This window comes from Paroedura picta, chromosome 6 (assembly GCF_049243985.1).
Source record: "Paroedura picta isolate Pp20150507F chromosome 6, Ppicta_v3.0, whole genome shotgun sequence".
NCBI classification, from domain to species: Eukaryota; Metazoa; Chordata; class Lepidosauria; order Squamata; family Gekkonidae; genus Paroedura; species Paroedura picta.
The window spans coordinates 24,619,373-24,640,681 of record NC_135374.1 but is presented as its reverse complement, the minus strand read 5'-3'; the positions used below and the strand labels follow the sequence as shown (position 1 = coordinate 24,640,681).

The window sequence follows — 21,309 nt, the reverse complement described above, 5'->3', positions numbered from 1 at the left end:
TACTTTATGCATTCCTACAAATAATCAGTGGTTATGATGGATGGACACACTACCTCTACGTTTACTATTTGAGATCTTTTAACATCTTGAAGAAAATAAAATTTGTACAACATCTCTCTTTCAACTCTCCCCTCCCTGCATTCGTGCCAAGGTATTCTCCTTCCAAATCATTCTCTCATTGGCTCTCCAAGGTAAATCTGAAACTGGGAGTTCTGCGTAACTTGAGTTACTGATCCGTTGATTGGTATGTATGAGGGTACCAGCAGCAGAATGAAAGGCATGTGATTTGTTCCACGTTTCCCCCCTAGAAACACTTTAATTCTGTTTTGGAATTTCCTTTAAATATCCATAGTTATAGGGGCTTTACACAAGGTATAAAGCTATTTGTGTCAGGATCTGTCTCCAGCCACCTATTACACTGGATGACAGTCTGCAGAAGAAAGAAAGCACTCATTAGATCTTTAAGCTTATTAAGAGAGGTCCCCCCCCCTTGGTTTCATAGCCATTTTCTAGTATAAAGTCTGTAAAGCTGTAAGCTAGATCTTGTTAAATCATATTAAGCCACAATGCAGAAATAGATGCTCATCTGTTTACTTGGCATCCTCAGTGCTTGTACAGTTGGGGAAAACACAAAGCACAAGTGCCCCTTCTTGAGGGTTTGTACCAGCCGTTGGTTCTGCTGAGTGACTTCCCTGATTTCTGTCTTTATGTCTGTGCCAGACTGTGTGTGCATGTAAATGAGAGCAAGTGTCCAGTTAGAGCAAGGAAAGCAGAGGAAGAAAATATTATGGAGCAAACTCCAGCACTTTGATGCATGCTGTGTTGAGCCAGGAAGGATGTGGATGATCAGAGACTGTGCCTGATGCTTTCTAGTTGTCGAAAGACGCTTCATAAATCCCCCCCTCCCATGCCTGGTATAGGCAGAATAAAGTGGATTTAGTATTTGTTAACTTGGTAGGTCACGAGTTTTGCATACTTGGCATACGTGCACCATTGAGAACATTACTATTTGAAGCAGCACTCAACAATGTGAATTTGATATAGTTCCCAAACAGTGTTGGCACCGTACAAATACTTTTTTTATTCCTGGCTAGCCACAGATCATGGATGCTTCGCAGGCTAGGTGAATATGTGAGGCTGGATTATGTTGCTCGTGTCTAGTAAATTTTCACTGTAGTGCAGCATATATGAATAGAGTTTGGCTAAGAAATGGACCAAAAGATTGAAGTAGAAAATATGAAAGCATCCCTATGTATGTTTTGCCCTGTAAAGCAGTGGTCCGCAACCTTTTTAAGGCTGCGGACTGGTGGTGGTGGGAAGGCGATCCGGCACCCGCGCATGCGTGTTTGCACCATGCGCGGCTGCAAATGCGCATGTGCGGCACTTCTCTGCATGCACGAAACTGCCACACGTGCGCGTTTGTGGCTGCGCATGGCGCAAGCACGCATGCGCGGTGCTCCCACGCATGTGCACATGCACTGGCGCCCGCTCTTCCCTCTCCTCCCACAAAAAGAAGCTTGCCGGGCCACAAGCTAATTGACTGCTTTGGCGGCCGCTTTGCTTGTGGCCTGGGAAGTTTCTGACTGCAGGGGGGGGGGGGTGGAGAGAGGGAGCCGCGGCCCGGTGGTTGGGGACCACTGCTGTAAGGGAATAAATGCCTTCTTTTTGGGTTTTGGTAGGTATGTTTGTATGATTAGTGTAATTACACCATTTAACTAAAGAGAAAGTTGAAAACTATTGAAATGCTCTTTTTGCCATGTAACCTTTTCTTCGAAGATTATTAGCCTGACTAAATTCGGCCAAGAAAAAGTCCATTCCCTCCTTTTAACTGTAACATGCTTCTTCTCTTTGTAATCTTATTGTCCAGCAAAGCTCTGCCAATTGCGTCAGCTTGTAAGAGATACTTGTGGAACTGGAATTATTGGTTTCCATGGGGATTTTACTACATGACCTGTTATTTCATCCTGCCTGTACTTTCTTAAAATTCTAACTTGGGCCTAGCTCTACTGAAGTGGTAAACTGGACTGTGCCACTTTATACAGAAGGTATGAATTGTGTGCTTGAAGTTGCCTCTGTTTAAAAATAGTTTTCTCATGTTGGGTAAGGATTCTAGCCTGATCTTATTCCTGGCGTTTTTGTGTGTGCAGGACTATTCACTCATTTTCTTTTTTGGGGGGGGACAGGGGAGGATTTGACACCATCGACTACCACAATGAAACCTGGGACTCAGCTGCTTCACCTCTTTGCATAGTACATGTCGATTTGTAGAGCTTCCCATATATTTAGTAACTAGTAATAAAGCCCACTGTATGACGAATACGGCGAGCGCTTACAACTTACAGTTTGGCGTGTCCCCCGGTGGCGGCTCTCTGGGGCGGCGGCCTGACGCTGTGAGAGGCAGGCTGCCAGGGGCTCCCATGCTGCGCGCGGCTCGCAGTTGCTGGGGCTGGGAATCAGAGGGACCAATTGGCAGGCGCTTTGCGCCTTCCGATTGGTCCCTCCGATTGTCTGTCCAGAGGAAGGGTCCAATCCGGACCCTTCCTCATCACAGACACATCCCGCACCAGAACCCCTTAGCGTTTTATTTAGTCCGCGGTGCTGTGGGCGGTGTTTAGATGGCCTTTAACCAATAAGGTTGAATTGTGAACCTTGAATAAAGCAGATCATTCTCCCCTCTCTCCCCCCGTTTTACAAAACTTATTTACAACACTGGCTCTTGCCTAGGAGAAAGGCTTCTTTCTTGCTTCCTCCTCAGTATATGTCTTGAAATTTGGGTTGCCATCCTCCAGATGGCACCTGGAGATCTCCTATTACAGTTGGATCTCCAGAGAGGTCAGCATCAGTTCTCTTGGGAAAATGGCCGCTTTGGAGGTGGACTGTATAGCAGTGGTAGTCAACCTGTGGTCCTCCAGATGTCCACGGACTACAATTCCCATGAGTCCCTGCCAGCATTTGCTGGCAGGGGCTCATGGGAATTGTAGTCCATGGACATCTGGAGGACCACAGGTTGACTACCACTGCTGTATAGCATAATACCCTTCCGGTGTCCCTCCTCTTCCCATACCTCACTCTTCCCCAGGCTGTACTCCTGCATTTATCACCTTCCCAACATCTTATCTGTATTGTAAATTCCATAGGGCAGGCAACACGGCTATGTTTTGTGTTTGACAAACTGCTGTGTAATTTAACAGTGTTGTACTAATGCTATTCTTGGTAACTTGCATCTAAGAAGTGTGAAAGGAGAATATGCAAACCGGTAGAGTTTGGGAGATGTGTTTTGAAGTTCCTTATTCACATCAATACAGTCAACTATAGGAGAGCCTTGTTGCTAGAATTTCTGAATGTTCTTTTTTTGAGTCAAAGTGCCTTTGACTCCTACTGAGCCTTTGAATCAGCCGCCTCCCAGGTTGGGTCTCTTTTTAAATGGCAATCCAAAGGGAAAATGAAAGTACCTTCTTTGCTTTATAGACAACAGTCTTATTCAGCTGCATGATTTGGGCTAATTTAGCCAAGCATAGCCTGGTCTTTATTCTGGATGTGGCAGGGGCCCTGTTGAATGTACGGTTTGTTATAATGGTGTATTTTAAAGATCTCGGTCCATAAAAGGATATCATTGGAGTTACAGTCACTTTTAGCCATGGCTTCTTGCTTAGGTTTCCCATCTTAATGTTGTTCCTTCTAGCATTTCTGTAGGTTATAAAATGAGCAACCTCAAATCATATACTTAAATGCTCTAATTTGAAGTAGTCACTCACTGTATGTTGAAATTCATGCCAACTGCAGAATTAACTGGGTGAAGGAGATAGTCTGATGAGTGTGTCACACAGCAATTCTGCATTGCTTTTCTTTTTTCCACACTATAGATTTACATCTTGAATGGGCATTTGAATGGACATTTTAAAGGAGTCGTCTAAAATTAGAGGCCTAGGATTAGTTGTCTATTTGAACTGAATGACGTATGAGGGGTTGTTGCTCTGGAACATAAAGAATGGTTCAGAGGTTTATTTCATTTATACCACATCCTTCCACTTGATGAGATATAAACCAATGGCATGGGATGATTTATGGAAGATTTCAGATTTTTGTTTGGTTTTGTTACTACCATCCTCCTTGTGACTGTCCCCTGATACCCAGTGGGAAGGGAAGGAGCTCTGCTCAGCAAACCACTCACAATTTGCAATTTTTAAACTATTGCATGTAGAGACTGATTCTCTGCATTGAGAACCATTTTATTTGATACAGAATTTTAATTTTATGTCATTGTTTCATGACGGTAGAAAAAACTTTACACTTACTGGCTGTGGGCAGTTTTTGCCAGATAAACCATGCTTTCCTTCCTGCTGTTTCAATATGTTCCTTGTCCTTCAGAAGGTGACCGAGGAAGTGGTTTAGGGCTGTAATGGGGGGAGGCAGTTTCAGGTCATGGGCCTGAGATATTTTTGTTAGTATCCAAGCAATATGATGCCTCTGATACCTTTCCTGCTGCCCACCAGGAAGAAGGCGGGTTTTAGAAGGCGGGTGGGGCCAGATAGGCCTTTTCCCAGCAGGGTTACTGATTAACTGTGTGGTTTGGGTTTTTTTAAGTTGATTTGGCAGTAGCTGCCATCACAGGATCTTCACTGTGGCCCATTATGCACGGCCGCCGAAACGGCGATTTCGGGTCACATGGAAAACGCGGAGGGGGAAGACGCGACGCATACCGGTTATGTACGGGGCGGGGCGCGACGGCGGCAAAACCCAGAGTAACCGATTATGTACGCGGCGATCCGGCCGCCGCTTCTGGTTGCGCCCCGGTCACCCGGAAGCTGCGCTTTCTTCTGCGTTTCACTGACGCGACTTTTTCGGCGGCATGCACCGAAGCTGCGGCCGGTTGCAGCTGGCTCCGTGCGTTATCAGTGATTTTAGTCGCCGCCATTCCACCCCAAATGTGCGCTAAAACCCCCGTGCATAATGGGTCTGAGTGGCTAAGCTGTGTACATGCAACCCTCCTAAAAATAGACATTAAAAGTTATATTCTTTTTAAAAAGGTCCCTTTAAATAAAGGTTCTCCCTGCAATGATGATGTCGTAAAGGTAAAGGCATCCCCTATGCAAGCACTGAGTCACGTCTGACCCTTGGGGTGACACCTTCTAGTGTTTTCTTGGCAGACTCAATACAGGGTGGTTTGCCATTCCCTTCCCCAGTCATTACTGTTTACCCCCCAGCAAGCTGGGTACTCATTTTACCGACCTTGGAAGGATGGAAGGCTGAGTCAACCTTGAGCCAGCTGCTGGGATCAAACTCCCAGCCTCATGGTCAGAGCTTCAGACTGCATGTCTGCTGTCTTACCACTCTGCGCCACAAGAGGCTCTTTGAAGATGTCATACATAACATAACATATTCCCTGATATTTTGTGGTTGCCTTCCGCCTCTTGGGTCAGCCACTGTGCACTAGTGCCCAACACCCTGTGTTAGAATTTCAAAGGTCCCCACAGGGGCAAAATGGTTGGGGACTCCTGACCTATAATGTTCTTTGAAATGAGGCTGCTCAGGCACAGGATATTTATTTTATATGTTTATCAATGGTTATGGATGTAGCTGTTCATTTGTGGCGATTGTGGTCCTTTGTAAAACTACAGTGGTGAGTGTGAAAGTACAATACATTTTTACGAGTATTACCTTTGATTACACAATCATTGGAGGGCTTCTTCTCTCCCTCCGCCATTTAATGGAAAGATAGCTAGTTGTTCAGCAGGTATAGAAGGGCCATTAGTTTTTCAGTGGCAGGTACGTTGCCAGAGTACTTAAAATGAGCTGCATTTTAAGGAACCCAACAGCCATTCTGAAACCTGAAAGAAAGCTAGCAAAGTTTATTAAAGACTAGAGAGTAGGTGCATGAGTGGGTGATGTTGTCATGGAAATGCTTTTTAGCTACAAAATGTTGACTCCTGATCGTCTTGCTTGCTGATATACTGCAAGGAGGTACCTTTAATAACACACACACACACACACACACACACACACACACACGTACGTCTGCCAGCACAGCAGGAAAAGGGCTTTCTGTTCCAAGTGCTGATGCAATGTGGACAGTTTGTTACAAGCCCTGCAAAGGTAGGAGGCATGTGAACAGAAGAGTTGGAAATTGTCGGCTGAATAAGAGAAGATGAACAAAAATCGTGCTAGGCCTGATTGGAGTGAAGCAGAACCATAATACCTGGAGAGGCTAGGAATGAAATAGTGGAACTTATTTTCCATTTTCTATATTGTGCAAATGTTTTAGGAAACCGGTAGGAAATGTTGAAATATAGAGCTGTTTGGTTTATAGAGGGGGGATGGCATGAATATGCATTTAAGCAAGCAAAGTGCACAGGTCTTTATGTTTTTGAGTTGCTTTTCAAGCCGCTATTTGGAATGCCCCGAAGCAGCATATAGGAGTTAAGCTATAAGTGAAAACAGCCATTTTAAGGACAGAAAATGGAATTCAAAGAGGAATGCCACTTATGTCCGCTGACACAAAATTAAAAGCAAAAGTCAGCTATGGCCAGTCACAGTTTTAATGAATGTCTGAAGCGGCCAATATGATCTATACAGGGAAGAGACCTTGTTACGTAATTCCAAGGGGAAGATGTCACTATTCCAAAAGCTCTAATTTGCTCTGGCAGGTTTAAGCACTTTAAACAGTGGGCCAGTTGCAAGGTAGATGAGCAGAATTTCATCTATGGTTTTATGTGAATTTTCCATCTTCTGTGCTCTCTCTCCATTCCTTGTCTCTCTCCTTTATCCTATTCTTTATCCAGGAGACTGAAAGTTCTTTTGGGGGGGGGGGCAGAAAGAAAGGGGGGGTTCCATAAACTTTTTTTTTTGCAGAGGCCTTTTCAGTTTTTCAGCAAAACCCTGGAAATTCTGGGACATACTGGAGGGAAAAACTCCTGAGAAATATTTTGTCCTTTGGCATGAACAAAGTACTTTTTAAGGTTTTACCCAAAATGTGCTGTTTAAAGAATTTTATGTAAGATAGTCTACATAATTCCTGCGATTCTGTAAATATATACATGAATCTCCATACAGTATATTTCCAAGGATGCATTCTTATTTTTCTTACATTTCAGATGGAAAAAGCTAAGCTACTTCCTCCATGGTATAGCTGTGCAGTATTTTGCAGCTTTCTCTCTAGTATTGGGTGTCTTTGCTAGTTTGCTTGTAGAAAACTAAAGCTTATTTATACTAGTCAGATAATACTGTGTCATATGGTAAGTTATAAATGATGCATTTTATGTTGCTCACACAGTTAAATATATTCTGGATTGATGATCTGAAAGAAAACACTGCATATATTTCAAACATTCCCCAAATGTCCATTTTTTTCTGGGGGAGAAACAAGAAAAAAAATCAACTTTGTTTCTATAGCTTCAAAATTTCTGGAAATTTTATATCTTTATCGATGTCAAGGGCATTTTTCCTAGAAACACAACAGTGAAATGGGATATCTAAAGGCACTGTTGTTTCTGCAAGTGTCAGGTTTTAAACTGATCCCTCCAGCTGTGCCTTTAATTTCAATCTGGTCTGCAGCAGTTACCCACCCTAATAACACTATTTTGGGAGGCCAGAATAGATACAAGCCCTACAATTGCTATAGAGCAGGGGTAGTCAACCCGTGGTCCTCCAGTTGTCCATGGACTACAATTCCCATGAGCCCCTGCCAGCTAACACTGGCAGGGGCTCATGGGAATTGTAGTCCACGAACATCTGGAGGACCACAGGTTGACTACCCCTGCTATAGAGTATCAGTCAGCCATTTCTTACTGCTACTATGTTCTCTTATTGAGATTACAACATGCTGTGTTGGAGAAAGGGGGTGTGCAACTGGTGGCTTGTGACTCAGTCTGGTCCGTGGGGCTTCCCAGGTGACCCTCTGCAAAGCCTCCAATCCCAGGGACCCAGTGCCTGTGTGTTGAAGACAGGCAAGACTCCTTACAATAAATCTGTGCTGTAGGTGTGGCTGACAAATGAATTGCCAAAGCCAACGTGCTGATCTTCACATTGTGTTCATTGGGATCTGGATTTAATAAGATAAAACTGATTGTATTCTTTTCTACATTGAAGTAATTGAATTTTAATCTTGTAGAACTTGGTGTTTTTAATTTAGACCGGCATAACATAAGGTCTGTAGGCTGATGGTGGCCCCATGTGGTTATTTGTAGGCTCCTGGGAAATTGCAAATACTTGTTGCTTTTCAAAGATTTTATGGAAGGTTAATGAGTTAAGGTTTGTTTTTCAGAAACCATGCTGGTTCTTCAGATTGTTCTTCTGTATGCTTCATGGTAATCATTAAAAATGTTTTGTGTCAGTTTGCATGGGCAGATTGAGAGCAATCTTGGTCTAGTGGTTAAGATTGGTGGCTTCTAATCTGGTGAGCCAGGTTTGATTCCCTGCTCTTGCACATGCAGCCAGCTGCGTGACCTTGGGCTCATCACAGCCCTGATAGACCTGGTAGGTGTGCTTCACCTACCTTGCAGTGTGTCTGTTGTGGGGAGAGGACATTGAAGGCGATTGTAAACCTCCTTTAGACTTCAGATAGAGAAAAACAAGAGCCTCTTGTGGCGCAGGGTGGTAAGGCAGCCGACATGCGGTCTGAAAGCTCTGCCCATGAGGCTGGGATTTCGATCCCAGCAGCCGGCTCAAGGTTGACTCAGCCTTCCATCCTTCCGAGGTCGGTAAAATGAGTACCCAGATTGCTGGGGGGTAAATGGTAATGACTGGGGAAGGCACTGGCAAACCACCCAATGGTCAGACATGACCCGGTGGTTGCACAGGGGATAGCTTTACCTTTAGAGAAAAACAGCATATAAAAACCAATTCTTCTGCTTCTTCAGTTTCACCTAATAATAATAGAGAGGTGGTTTGTCCTTGTCTCCCTTGGTGGTCTCCATCCACCTGCTGGCAACACCTACCTTCCAAACTCTGATGAGCTCAGGCTAATCTGAGCTACCCATCGCCACCTACTGCCTCCTTTTAATTGAGAACTTACAGCAGGGGTAGTCAAACTGCGGCCCTCCAGATGTCCATGGACTACAATTCCCAGGAGCCCCCTGCCAGCATTCGCTGGCAGGGGGCTCCTGGGAATTGTAGTCCATGGACATCTGGAGGGCCACAGTTTGACTACCCCTGACTTACAGGAAAGTTAGTGCCATCTTTTTTCACATCCTTGGCTGAAGATTCTACATCAAACAAAAGGTTTTATCTCTGAAGGTCCCATTTACTTCTCATTTAGTGTTGCTGGAAGCTGAAAGGTGGGGTTTTGTGCTCATGGTCACACATGTCAAAAGCATCTTGTTTTGAGAAATTTGGCAATTGAAAGGGAATGCCCTAATTTGGTAAGAAACTTGGGATGCTTGTCTGTGTATGTATGAAATTTTACAGAAGCCTTTAAGGACTAATTAATGACATGTTGTTCCTCCCCGCCAGTAAATGTATAAATGGCAGGGGCTCCGTAGTCATCTTGAGGCTAATGTTTTGCATCGAACAAAGTGGATTCTGACTAGAAGAAGAAGAGTTGGTTTTTATACCCCGCTTTTCACTATCAGTCTCAAAAATGGCTTCCAATTCCTTTTCCTTCCTCTCCCCACAACAGACACCCTGTGAGGTAGGTGGGACTAAGGGAGCTCTGACAGGACTGCTCGGTGAGAACAAGACTAGCAGGGCTCTGTGACGAGCCCAAGGTCACCTAGCTGGCTGCCTGTGGAGGAGCAGGGAATCAAACCAGCTCCCCCAGATTAGAAGCTGCTGCCTGCCGCTCTTAACAGCTGCACCAAGCTAACCATTAATGTGTTAGTCTTTCAGTTACTGCAAGATTTCCTTTTGGTTGCATCTGTCCAACATGAATATGCCTTGGATTCCATTAACTTTTGAATGCGCTAAGTAGTCTCTGCTGTGAAGTGGAGATATTTATAGTTTTTGTAGTAAATGTTTAATAACTTTTCGGAACTGCCCAATCTAATGGTAACATATCTATTTGTGATGTCACTAATTTGTTTTATGCAACAGTGTTTTTTTTGGGGGGGGGATGGAAAACTTTCTGCAAAAATTTTTTTTCTGCATAAAGGTATAATAAACGTGGAGGAATTTGCTAATAGTAGTTCAAACTGCAATTGATTCACTTCTGCATTTCCTTTCTAGGTCCCTATAAGGACATGGGTTGCAAAGGTCTCATTGGCGTCGGACAGCAGTTGTTCCGTCGGAAGGTCGTGGACTGCACGAGAGAAGACAGCCGTCTGTCGCGATGCCTCAACACGTTTGACCTGGTCGCCCTTGGTGTGGGCAGCACGCTTGGGGCAGGAGTTTATGTGCTCGCCGGGGCAGTGGCCCGAGAAAATGCAGGACCTGCCATTGTGATCTCATTCCTGATTGCTGCTCTGGCTTCTGTGCTGGCTGGACTTTGCTATGGTGAATTTGGCGCGCGAGTCCCAAAGACTGGATCGGCTTATCTGTACAGCTACGTCACTGTGGGCGAGTTGTGGGCATTCATCACCGGATGGAATCTCATTCTTTCCTATGTCATTGGTGGGTATTGGAGGTCACCACTCCACTTAATCCAGACAGGGCACCTGCATTTGTAGGACGCTTGTATAATACTCTGTTCTTAATAGTAGCTTCCTTTTTTTTTGAGAGAGAGAGAAAGCCCATTGTAAAAGTTATGTTGACATAGGAAACAGAATATATTTGGATAAGGAGGGGCTATTGAGCATGGATAGACCGATAATGCTAGCTTTGTTCTAGATCAAGCTGTTACTAAAAAGAAGAGACTGCATTCCTGTGTAAAACTGAACATGTGGAATGTTGATAGTTTAAATATGCAAAGTAACGCAGCACTGGGATGCTTAAATAATAAAGTTGTTTTATTTAGAAAAACAACTTAGTATAGAAAGAGAGAGAGAGTCTCTTTCTATAGACTAGAGGGAGATTATTTGCAAAACATCAGGAAGTTCTTAATTCCATGTAATTACCCCCATGACATTCTATTAAACCGCCCAGAGCCGTATGGAAGGCAGTATAAAAATCTAAATGAATAAGCTATGCTAAATGTACAGCCGTACTAGTGCCCCTCTATATACTTCTGAATCATGCACACTATAGATCTTGCATGTTCCAGCACGTAGACCAGGGATTTCCAAATGGGTCTGTGGCCATTCTCCTACCTTAACAAAACGGGCCATTTCCATTGCTCAACACCCCCCCCCCCCAATGAGTGAGTTTTCTTGCGTTTTCTGCATCTGGGAGGGGGCAGAGCCGCCTGCACACCTACTCCTACCTTAAACCACCACCTGTCTCTTCCCCCCAGTCCTCCTCAAGCCTGCCTGTTAACGCAGGTGGTTATGGCACTTCTGGTGATATAGCACTTCCTTAGGGTGTGGCAGGGAAGTGTGGTCAGCTGACATCACTTCCTGGGCTCCTTGAAGCCTGAAAAGTTATTTCAGGGACTCCGCCATGGTCACAAGGTGGAGAAAGGCTGATATGGACCCATGGAATCCGTAGAATTAATGGTACCAGACTATGCTAGATGGTGGTCTGAATCTCTCACTCTCATGCTTGTGGAGAAAAATCTTTAGAGAAGTAAAGGTGGCTGCCCCAGGCTTTTTATTGGATCCTAAGGATCTGTTCCTCTAATGGTGGCATTTTTCTGTGACACAAGGAGCCTTACTGTGATTCAAGACTCTCCTACTTCTTGCACTGGAGCATGGTGCAGCCTTTAAGGGAAATAGCACCACATAATTACTTTGAATGTGTAGTTTGAGTCTAATGTGGCTTGGTTGATTTTATTTGACCAAATAATTGCACAGCTCATGTAATTTACTGAATTCTGTTGAATGTCAGAAATGGGCTTTTCCTTGCAGTAAATTAGTGTCCCTATGGGGGACTGGGCTTTTCCTTGCAGTAAATTAGTGTCCCTATGGGGGACTGTGTTTAAATTTGGATCATATTGAAATAGATTTTTGTTTTGTTCCCTACATAGCAAGCCTAATTTAGCACGTTGAGCTTAATATTGCATCACCTGCAGTTAACAGCATTAGGGAATTCTGTATCATTATAGCAACTGTGTCTAAAGTGTGCTTGAAGCAGGGTCCCTCCCCCCCCCCTGCAGTGACTGGAACGCAGCTAAACAATGTCCAACTTTGTCTGTGTTGGTATCCAAACTACGTTCAGTGCAGACTTGCAGTGGGCAGTTTTTATTGTGCAAGCATTTGGAGCATGTGAAAAAAAGGAAAAGGGCATTGCAAGGCGGGGGTCAGGGAGGAAGAGAGAAATAAAGTTAATTGTTGTTAGTTTATTTTTGTAATACTTGGTAAAGCACAACATGGGTATATTTAAGGAGGGAATTTGTTCACGAAAAGAAGTGTTGCTGTTGGCAGGGTGTGGAGGGATGTATGTGAAACATCAAAAGCTCACTATTTATTTACATCCCCTTGGTGTTCATACACATCGTTTTAGGAATTTCCTTGCTTTGTAGGCTTTTATACATGTTACAAAATGCAGCTCTTGCTGATCACTGGACTCCCTACAAGCAGTGAAATCCCCCCCCGGTCAGTTTCTCATAGGATGGGGCCAGTTAGAAGCTGAATTTGGAATGCTCAAAGATAGTTTACCTGTGCTGAGGTATGCATGAAGATAATTCAGAAAGTGATTTAGGAAACTGAGCTATAGATTAAACAACTTTGCCCATTGTATTCTGATGTATTTACGTATTCTGGGTTATAGAAGAAGCTGGTGGCTTGGTTGCTGCAGTTACATGACCCAAAATTCTCATTTCAAAACTTAGGGCAACAACTTCTGTGTCCCCCTTTTCTTGTGAGGCCAACTGGGCCAATGAGAAAAGGCTTGTATGGCGAAGCCAGTTCACTGTTTTTGCTGCAGTTCTGTGAATTCATAGGAATGACTGCCGGGCATGTGGTTGAACCATCTCTTGAAGTCAGAAAACCGAAAAGCACCCAGGATGAGGTAGAGCAAATCAAAGATGCAAAAAAGTGGGCCTGCTTTTCTGGCTCATCTTCTTTCCAGTGCTAAACAGCTGTTTCCTGGAATCCTGAGCTTGTTTTACTAGCAGGAAACAAATGCAAAACTATCCCCTTACTGTAGTACTACTAAGAATTGAGTGATCCAGCCACCAGAAGATTTTTCACTAGCCTAGAGAAAGCTAGGGGTGGCTCCTCCAATCAGCGTCCAGTAGCTGTTTCCTACCCAGCGGTCACGTGACCACAGAGGTGCCAGCCCCTAATCCCCTCAGATTTCTCCTTGCCCACCAAAATGAGCAAAAAAGAAGTAACTTGGTTTGTGTATTATATCCCACTAGCTACTGCCAAAGAACTTGGGTCTCACCATAATAGAAACCAAACGTCCCCTTTTCCCAAGGAGAACATTTATGTTTACAGGCATTTAAAGATATTTAAATCAAAGTAGTGACACCCAGTCTCTCAGAGGTATGTGTTCTGGAGGTCTTTAATCCATCACCCCTCCTTCCCACATGCAGACTCCTTCCCTCCCGACTTCCCCCTCCCTTCTCTCTCCTTCCTTCTTCCTTCCACAACCTACTTCCATGTCCCTTCCCCCCAGATGCACGCACGCACACACACGCGCACACACACACACACACACACACAAACATGCACACAGAGTCCTCTCCCCTCCCTCCTTACCTCTTAAGAGGTCTCTGGCCTGGAGGGCCTGCACTGGTGTGGTGGCCTGTGCCCTGGCCACCAGGAACTGTGTAGCCTTCACCTAGCCCACAGAGGCCTCCAGTTCGGTGTCTTGACCTTCGCCAGCTGTGCGACCTATGCCCCAACCCCCAAAGGCCTCTGGGCACTGTGTAGGCCTCTGTGAGCCATGTGGCCTTTGCCCCAGCCCCCAGAGGCCTCCCTACCACCCAGACTTCCTGCTCCCTCCCCCCACTCAGACTCCCAACTCCCCCCTCCACTCTCCTCACCTTCACAGCAGCGCTGGCCTGCCCGGCCTCCATGCCACCTTTCTATGTGTCCAGGCATAAGGTGGCACTGGCCTGGCTGGCTGGCACACTGCCCCACAACTGCCCAGGCTTCCTTGGGCAGTTCAACAGTGGCCCAGCCTCCTCCTGCAATGGCCCACACTGCCCCGGCCTCTTCTGGCGCACTCCCTGTTGTGGGGCTGCAGACGTCCCATTCATACCCATTTCCGTCCCAAGGGCCGTGCCAGAAGATGTGTTCCACATCAAATATTGCAGAAGCACAATGGGATAGTCTGTGGCAGAAATGGTCTGCGGGAATTGGGAATTAAGAGAAACACCAAATGGCCAAGTTTATTAATAGCATGCCAGAATGTTACTATGGGTAATTCATGGGTCTACAGGAGAAGACACATCAGAATGCAAGGTGGACATGGGGAAAGCAAATTCTTAGAACACTTTGCATTTTTCCTAGAGTGCTTCTGCGTTCCACTGGTATGTACGTAACCACTGGTAGAACCACTGATCTAGATATTTGAACAAGAAAGGAAATGTTATTGATTAAAAGATAAGGTCTCAAAGAATAAGGCAATGGGTAGGAAAATTGAACCACAGTATGATAAAAGCTACAATTGTATGCATAGAATTGTGTGGATGTTAGTGGCAAGCTAGATGTACACACAAACTATTTACTCAAATGGAAGTCTAGTTCTTTTCCACCCGTCAAAAGAGGGAGATGTCTTACATTTGCTTGCCATTTTTACAAGCTGTGTATAACTTTTGTAGGGGTGGTTATTTACATTCAGGATCATTTTCTCAAGCAAATAAAGTAATTATTAAATAGATAATACTAAATATCATCTGATGATAAGTGGGCAGTGATTCCTTCAATGAGAGAGGTTTAGCTAAGGAGAAGAATTTTGCTTTTTCAAAAGGGATTACAGGGAATTAGCTTTTTGGGCCGTGGTCAGAAAACTGCCAGAAGTTCTAAGCTAATATAAGAGCCAAATTTAGGATCAGCTAGTGATTAGGTTGTCATCAAGCGTGTATTCTCTGCTAGAGTGCACTTAATATGTCAATAGTAGATACAAAGGATTCTACAGTTGAAGTTCTTGGTGAGATCAAAAAGTCTAGTTGATAGGGTTTAACACTTCAAAGGGCTATTAAACCAAGTGCAGGGCAAATGATTGGCAAGTCTGGTTCATTTATGTTGGATGAACACATCAAAAAGACAAGGACAGGCAAGGGTGATTGGTCATAACTTCCTTGGATGATGGGTTTTTACACAACAGAGAAGTCTGTTACCCTGCTATTATGGTGACCAGGGAGTTGGATTTATAGATGGCAGAGTAACCAACCTATTTTAGTGGGTTTAGATCAGAGTAATCATGGATATGATTAGATGATTCATTATTCAACAAAAGGCTTCTTTGTCCTAAGTGGCTGCCCTCATATCTTTCTGGGGGTATGAGGGCAACAAGAATATGGGGTATGAGGGCAACTATTTCTGCTGTGTCCCATGTTGCTTCTATTTTCACCTTTGTGGTCTGGGACCCCAAAATGCTAACTTCTCAATCTGTTGCTGAAATTCCAGTTATTAATATTTTTGAGATGTCAAGGAAATAGGGGTGACAAGTGTTCACACTTTCATGTGAAGGCTGTGGGGTATTGTTATAAAGTGCTCAAACTCATTAACATAGTGGGAGGTTTTCTTCTGGCCCGCTTGAAGTGCTGGGCTGTGAGAGCCAGTTTGGTGTAGTGGTTAGGAGTGTGGACTTCTAATCTGGCGAGTCAGGTTTGATTCCCTGTTCCCCCACATGCAGCCAGCTGGGTGGCCTTGGGCTCGCCACAGCACTGATAAAGCTGTTCTGACTGAGCAGTAATATCAGGGCTCTCTCAGCCTCACCTCCCTCACAGGGTGTCTGTTGTGGGGAGAGGAAAGGGAATGCAAATGTAAGCCGCTTTGAGTCTCCTTCGGGTAGAGAAAAGTGGCATATAAGAACCAACTATTCTTCTTCTTTGATGATCTCAGCTGGCTTAGATTGGATTAATTCTGCATATGAGGGCAGTGTGCACGAGTAGGAAGAAAATGCAGCTGCTTACTTCAGTCCTGTGTTGTGAATTTGGTGTATTGATGGAGGATATTTATTTAAAAATGGGAGTCAGGGAGTAGTGTTAAATTTTGATTCTGATTCTAGATGGATGATTGAAGGGGTGGTAGGATAAAAATGCAATCTATATCATTTCTTCTAGAAGAGTCTATAATAGGATATATTTTATTTGTATTCTGCTCTTCCAAATGCCCAGGGTGGGTAACAGCATTAAAGCATGTACAAAGATTAAAAATTTAAAACATTTCCAGCTTTTTGTAACTCATATCCTCGACTAAAGTCCTGAATGGGGGAGGTTTGGCAGGAGCTGATTTTCCACATCCACAGAGGAATGGGAAGGCGACTGTAAGCCGCTTTGAGCCTCCTTCGGGTAGGGAAAAGCAGCATATAAGAACCAACTCTTCTTCTTTCTCCCCATTCTCCTAGTGGGCCCAACCTTCCATGGTGGATGTTATTTTTGGCCTCAACCGTAAGTCCAGTGGAATAATTCCATTTGAAGACCCCAAGGAACTTACTTAGTTCCTGCAGGGCCATGATCTTTTGGTCCTGACTTTGGCCAACTCTAACTTTGCCTCTGTTGGCCTCGGGACCCTAAGCAGATGTTGTTCTAAGGATCTCAGAGCTCCTGGGGCATTAAAGGGGGAAAGTCTAATGGAAACTGTTGCCATGCCTGATAATTACAAAATACATTTGGCTAACAGGTTCTCAATTTGCATGCTTCCATTGGCACTAGTCAGGGTACTTTGGGACAACTTCCCCAAAGTGTGTGTGTGTATAATTCGGCTTGGACTTGGAAGCACAAAAAGCCACACCTATTTTTTTTTAAACAAAGCTACACAAATAAGGTGTGTATGTGTAGGACAGAGTAGGAGGGATTGGCAGCAATCCTCGTATTGATGGCCATTCACCCCAGTCGGCCATTTGGATGTACAATCATGCGTTGGGGGCATCCAGATTCGGTTCACCCAAAGATTGTCCTCACCTCGGTCGTTTTCTGTTGTTTTCTGACAGGTACATCAAGTGTGGCGAGAGCATGGAGTGCTACATTTGATGAACTTATAGGCAAACATCTCGAGACCTTCTTTCATAAGCACATGTCCATGAATGCTCCTGGAGTGCTGGCAAAATATCCGGACATCTTTTCTGTTTTCATTATCTTAATCTTAACAGGTAAGAAAGGGAAGACCTAATTTTTGAAGTTGCTCTGGGTAATAATTCTTTGTTCTCCTGGAATCCTCTTTGCTTTTGCGGGAAAAGGGAACACCCTCATTTATTTTAGCTTTGTTTTTAAAGCTTTGCTTGCTGTTGGTGTCAGGTTGGCCTGTTGGACAACTGCAGAGTTAGGGCTGCTGTGGCAACCTCCTGTTTATAATAGGTTTGGTAAGAATTGTGTCCTAGGTGCTGAAGGGAAAATGAGGAAGGATCTGCAGTAGTGGAGTATGGCCCCCAACCTTTTTATCACCGGGGACCACTCAACGCTTGACAATTTTATTGAGGCCCGCTGGGGGGGGGGTAGTTTACTCCTCTGCTCTCAACCACTGCCCTAACGCTCTCTGACTCTGGTCGCTATGGTAATGTTTAAACATCCCTTCAGCTGTCTGCAATCAAGTGAGCACTCCTAAGCACTGGGACTCCGGGGGGGGGGGGGGAGCAGGGAAGCCAAGGTGGCGCTTCTGCTCAGGCAGCTGGGGTAGCTGGGGCGGGGGAGGGAGGCACAGCTGTTGGCATGCCAGTGAGCGCAGGCGCGGAGCTCTGAGCCTGCACATGTGCGCCTGCCCGGGGCGGGGAGGAGGCATCCTTTGCGGCCCACCTCCAATTAGTCGACGGACCACATGTGGTCCGCGGTCCACAGGTTGGGGATCGCTAGCGTATACCATCCATGGAATGTGCAGTTGTTAGGGAGCTGGAATCTGAAAAGCCATGGACATTGCAAAAGAACTTGGGTTTGTAACGCTCACCTTCATAAGCTGCCAGTTCATATAATGGCCCAGCCAGGAGGTTGTGGGGAAAGAAGAAGACTGAATTGCAATGGCCCTGTTGGATGACGGTTTATTTTAGAAGAGTCAAAACATTAAAATATTTATGTACGAGTGCAGAATTCTCAAACAAAACAAAAAATCCCTCCAGTCCCTTAGCTGCATGTAATTTATGCTGGAACGAAAGCCAGCAGTGTGTTTACTTGAAACCAAATGCCATTTTTATAAAAATGCAAGATCTCTGCAGACTCTCCCAGTCAGTGTTTTTTGGCATTTGTTGAACTGGTCTTGTGAATGGTCTGCAGATTAGTCAGAATTGCAGCTCTGCCATATACAATCTATTTTTCTGCAGGTTTTCCAAGGTATACAGACCATAGAGGTGTGATCTTTAGGTGTGGACTTGGGGGCTGTTTTTCCCCACCCTGAATAGGCAGTTCCTCATTCTACATCAGTAATCACTTCTGCAAATGCCCATATTTTAGGTCTGCCAAGCTCATCAGTAGGGAGCTGAAATGGCTGAGAATGCCTACTGCACAAATGAATTGTTGCCTGAATACTTTATCATTGCAACCCATAGCAAGTCTGAGACATCTGAAACGTATAAACATATGAAACAGCCTTATACTGAGTCAGACTACTGGCGTTAGAATCATAAAATCATAGAGTTGGAAGGGACCTCCAGGGTCATCTAGTCCAACCCCCTGCACAATGTATTGTCTCCTCTGAGCGGCATCAACTTTCCAGGATTTCAGGGGAAGTTTTTCATGTCAGCCTACTGGAGATGTGAGGGATTGAACCTGAGACCCTCTGCATGCTGAGCAGATGCTCTTCCACTAAGCCAGGCTTTCTCGATAGTCTTGGAAGGGTTTTCCAGAGGTGGGAGTTAATTATTAATATTTTAAAAATGTGTTAAAACATTTATTGGCAGATATGACCATATATGGTCATGTTGACCTGCCCCGCCTTCCAAGGTGGCCAATGATGGACCTGTAGGGGGGTGGGAAGGGGAGGGGCCCTGGGCAAGCATGTACACAGCTATGCTTCCTATCCATATTCTGTATGATCGTGCCATATTCTGTATGATCGTTTCTCGAAGCCTGAAGCCTGTTTCAGGGGTATCTCAATGGTAAAAAGTTGAGAAAAGTTGCACTAAGCTATGATTGAACTATTACTATGACTAAGCTATTACTTAACTGGGCGTGTTGGTAACTTGATTTGGTAGCCAAATTAAACAAACCAAAAAAAAGATTAGCAGCACAGTGAGTTGAACAGATGAAGGAGTCAATGCGCCCCTTTTGCAGAAATAAAATATGTTGTATTTCATTTGTTGATGGAGCACAAAATGTGTAATTATCCATTCAATTTTTCTAGGACTTCTAACTTTCGGAGTGAAGGAATCCGCAATGGTTAACAAAGTGTTCACTTGCATCAACGTTCTAGTCTTGGGCTTCGTGATGGTGTCGGGGTTTGTTAAGGGATCTATAAAAAACTGGCAACTCCCAGGTGACACTGTGAATAACGCAACAAACACCTCAGAGGCCTACAAGTATGTGCCAGCTTTTATTTTCCCCCTTTTATATGTTGTGGGTTTGTTTGTGTGTTGATGCCTGCTTATGTAAGTTTCATCTCAGGAATTCTTTCTATCTTGGCACCACTTGGTAAAATGAGACTAGAGGTGTAGTTCATGAGGCGCCCCTCGCAGTGTGAGCACCTGGCCCCCTGCTGTGCGTGTGCAGAGGCCTGATTTAGGTACCGACAGGTCTGCATAGGAGGGGAAGTCGATGCCCCAGTTGTTATGACAAGGCCATCTTTGAAACCTCCACTCCACTGGCAAGTGGGAAACTATACACACAACACACACTATGCCTCCATTTTTGATAGTAATCTTTGTAGAAACCAATACAACATAATATTGATAAAGGTTGTTGTGTTGTTATGTGCGAAGTCGTGTCCGACCCATCGCGACCCCATGGACAATGATCCTCCAGGTCTTCCTGTCCTCTACCATTCCCCGAAGTCCATTTAAGTTTGCACCTACTGCTTCAATGACTCCATCCAGCCACCTCATTCTCTGTCGTCCCCTTCTTCTTTTGCCCTCGATCGCTCCCAGCATTAGGCTCTTCTCCAGGGAGTCCTTCCTTCTCATGAGGTGGCCAAAGTATTTGAGTTTCATCTTCAGGATCTGGCCTTCTAAAGAGCAGTCAGGGTTGATCTCCTCTAGGACTGACCGGTTTGTTCGCCTTGCAGTCCAAGGGACTCGCAAGAGTCTTCTCCAGCACCAGAGTTCAAAAGCCTCAATTCTTTGACGCTCGGCCTTCCTTATGGTCCAACTTTCGCAGCCATACATTGCAACTGGGAAGACCATAGCCTTGACTAAACGCACTTTTGTTGGCAGGGTGATGTCTCTGCTTTTTAGGATGCTGCCTAGATTTGCCATAGCTTTCCTCCCCAGGAGCAAGCGTCTTTTAATTTCTTTGCTGCAGTCCCCATCTGCAGTGATCTTGGAGCCCAGGAAAATAAAATCTGTCACTACCTCCATTTCTTCCCCATCTATTTGCCAGGAATTGAGAGGGCCGGATGCCATGATCTTTGTTTTCTTGATGTTGAGTTTTAAGCCAACTTTTGCACTCTCCTCTTTCACCCGCATCAACAGGCTCTTTAGTTCCTCTTCACTTTCTGCCATTAGAGTGGTATCATCTGCATATCTGAGGTTGTTGATATTTCTCCCTGCAATCTTGATCCCAATTTGTGACTCCTCTAATCCCGCATTTCTCATGATGTGCTCTGCATACAAGTTAAATAGGCAAGGTGACAGTATACAGCCTTGCCGAACTCCTTTCTCAATTTTGAACCAGTCAGTGATTCCATGTTCAGTTCTCACTGTTGCTTCTTGACCTGCATATACATTTCTCAAGAGACAAATAAGATGCTCTGGTATTCCCATCTCTTTAAGAACTTGCCACAATTTGTTGTGCTCCACACAATCAAAAGCTTTAGCATAGTCAATGAAGCAGAAGTAGACATTCTTCTGGTACTCCCTAGCTTTCTCCATGATCCAGCGTATGTTGGCAATTTGATCTCTAGTTCCTCTGCCTCTTCGAAATCCTGCCTGTACTTCTGGAAGTTCTCGGTCCACATATTGCTGGAGCCTAGCTTGTAGGATTTTGAGCATAACTTTGCTAGCATGAGAAATTAGTGCAATGGTGCGGTAGTTTGAACATTCTTTGGCATTGCCCTTCTTTGGGATTGGAATGTAAACTGACCTTTTCCA

General features: G+C 44.7%; 1 protein-coding gene across 4 annotated transcripts in view; it reads left to right on the top strand.

Annotated features, from left to right (window-relative positions):
- SLC7A1 (solute carrier family 7 member 1) overlaps positions 1 to 21,309 on the top strand; it is a 60,457-nt gene that overhangs the window by 10,563 nt on the left and 28,585 nt on the right. For all 4 annotated transcript variants that reach the window (XM_077341802.1, XM_077341801.1, XM_077341804.1 and 1 more), the window contains 3 exons: positions 10,159 to 10,542; positions 17,074 to 17,232; positions 19,410 to 19,584. In XM_077341802.1, the coding sequence (XP_077197917.1) occupies positions 10,173 to 10,542; positions 17,074 to 17,232; positions 19,410 to 19,584 (704 nt within the window). In that variant the 5' untranslated portion in view covers positions 10,159 to 10,172. The remainder of the gene's footprint in view (positions 1 to 10,158; positions 10,543 to 17,073; positions 17,233 to 19,409; positions 19,585 to 21,309) is intronic.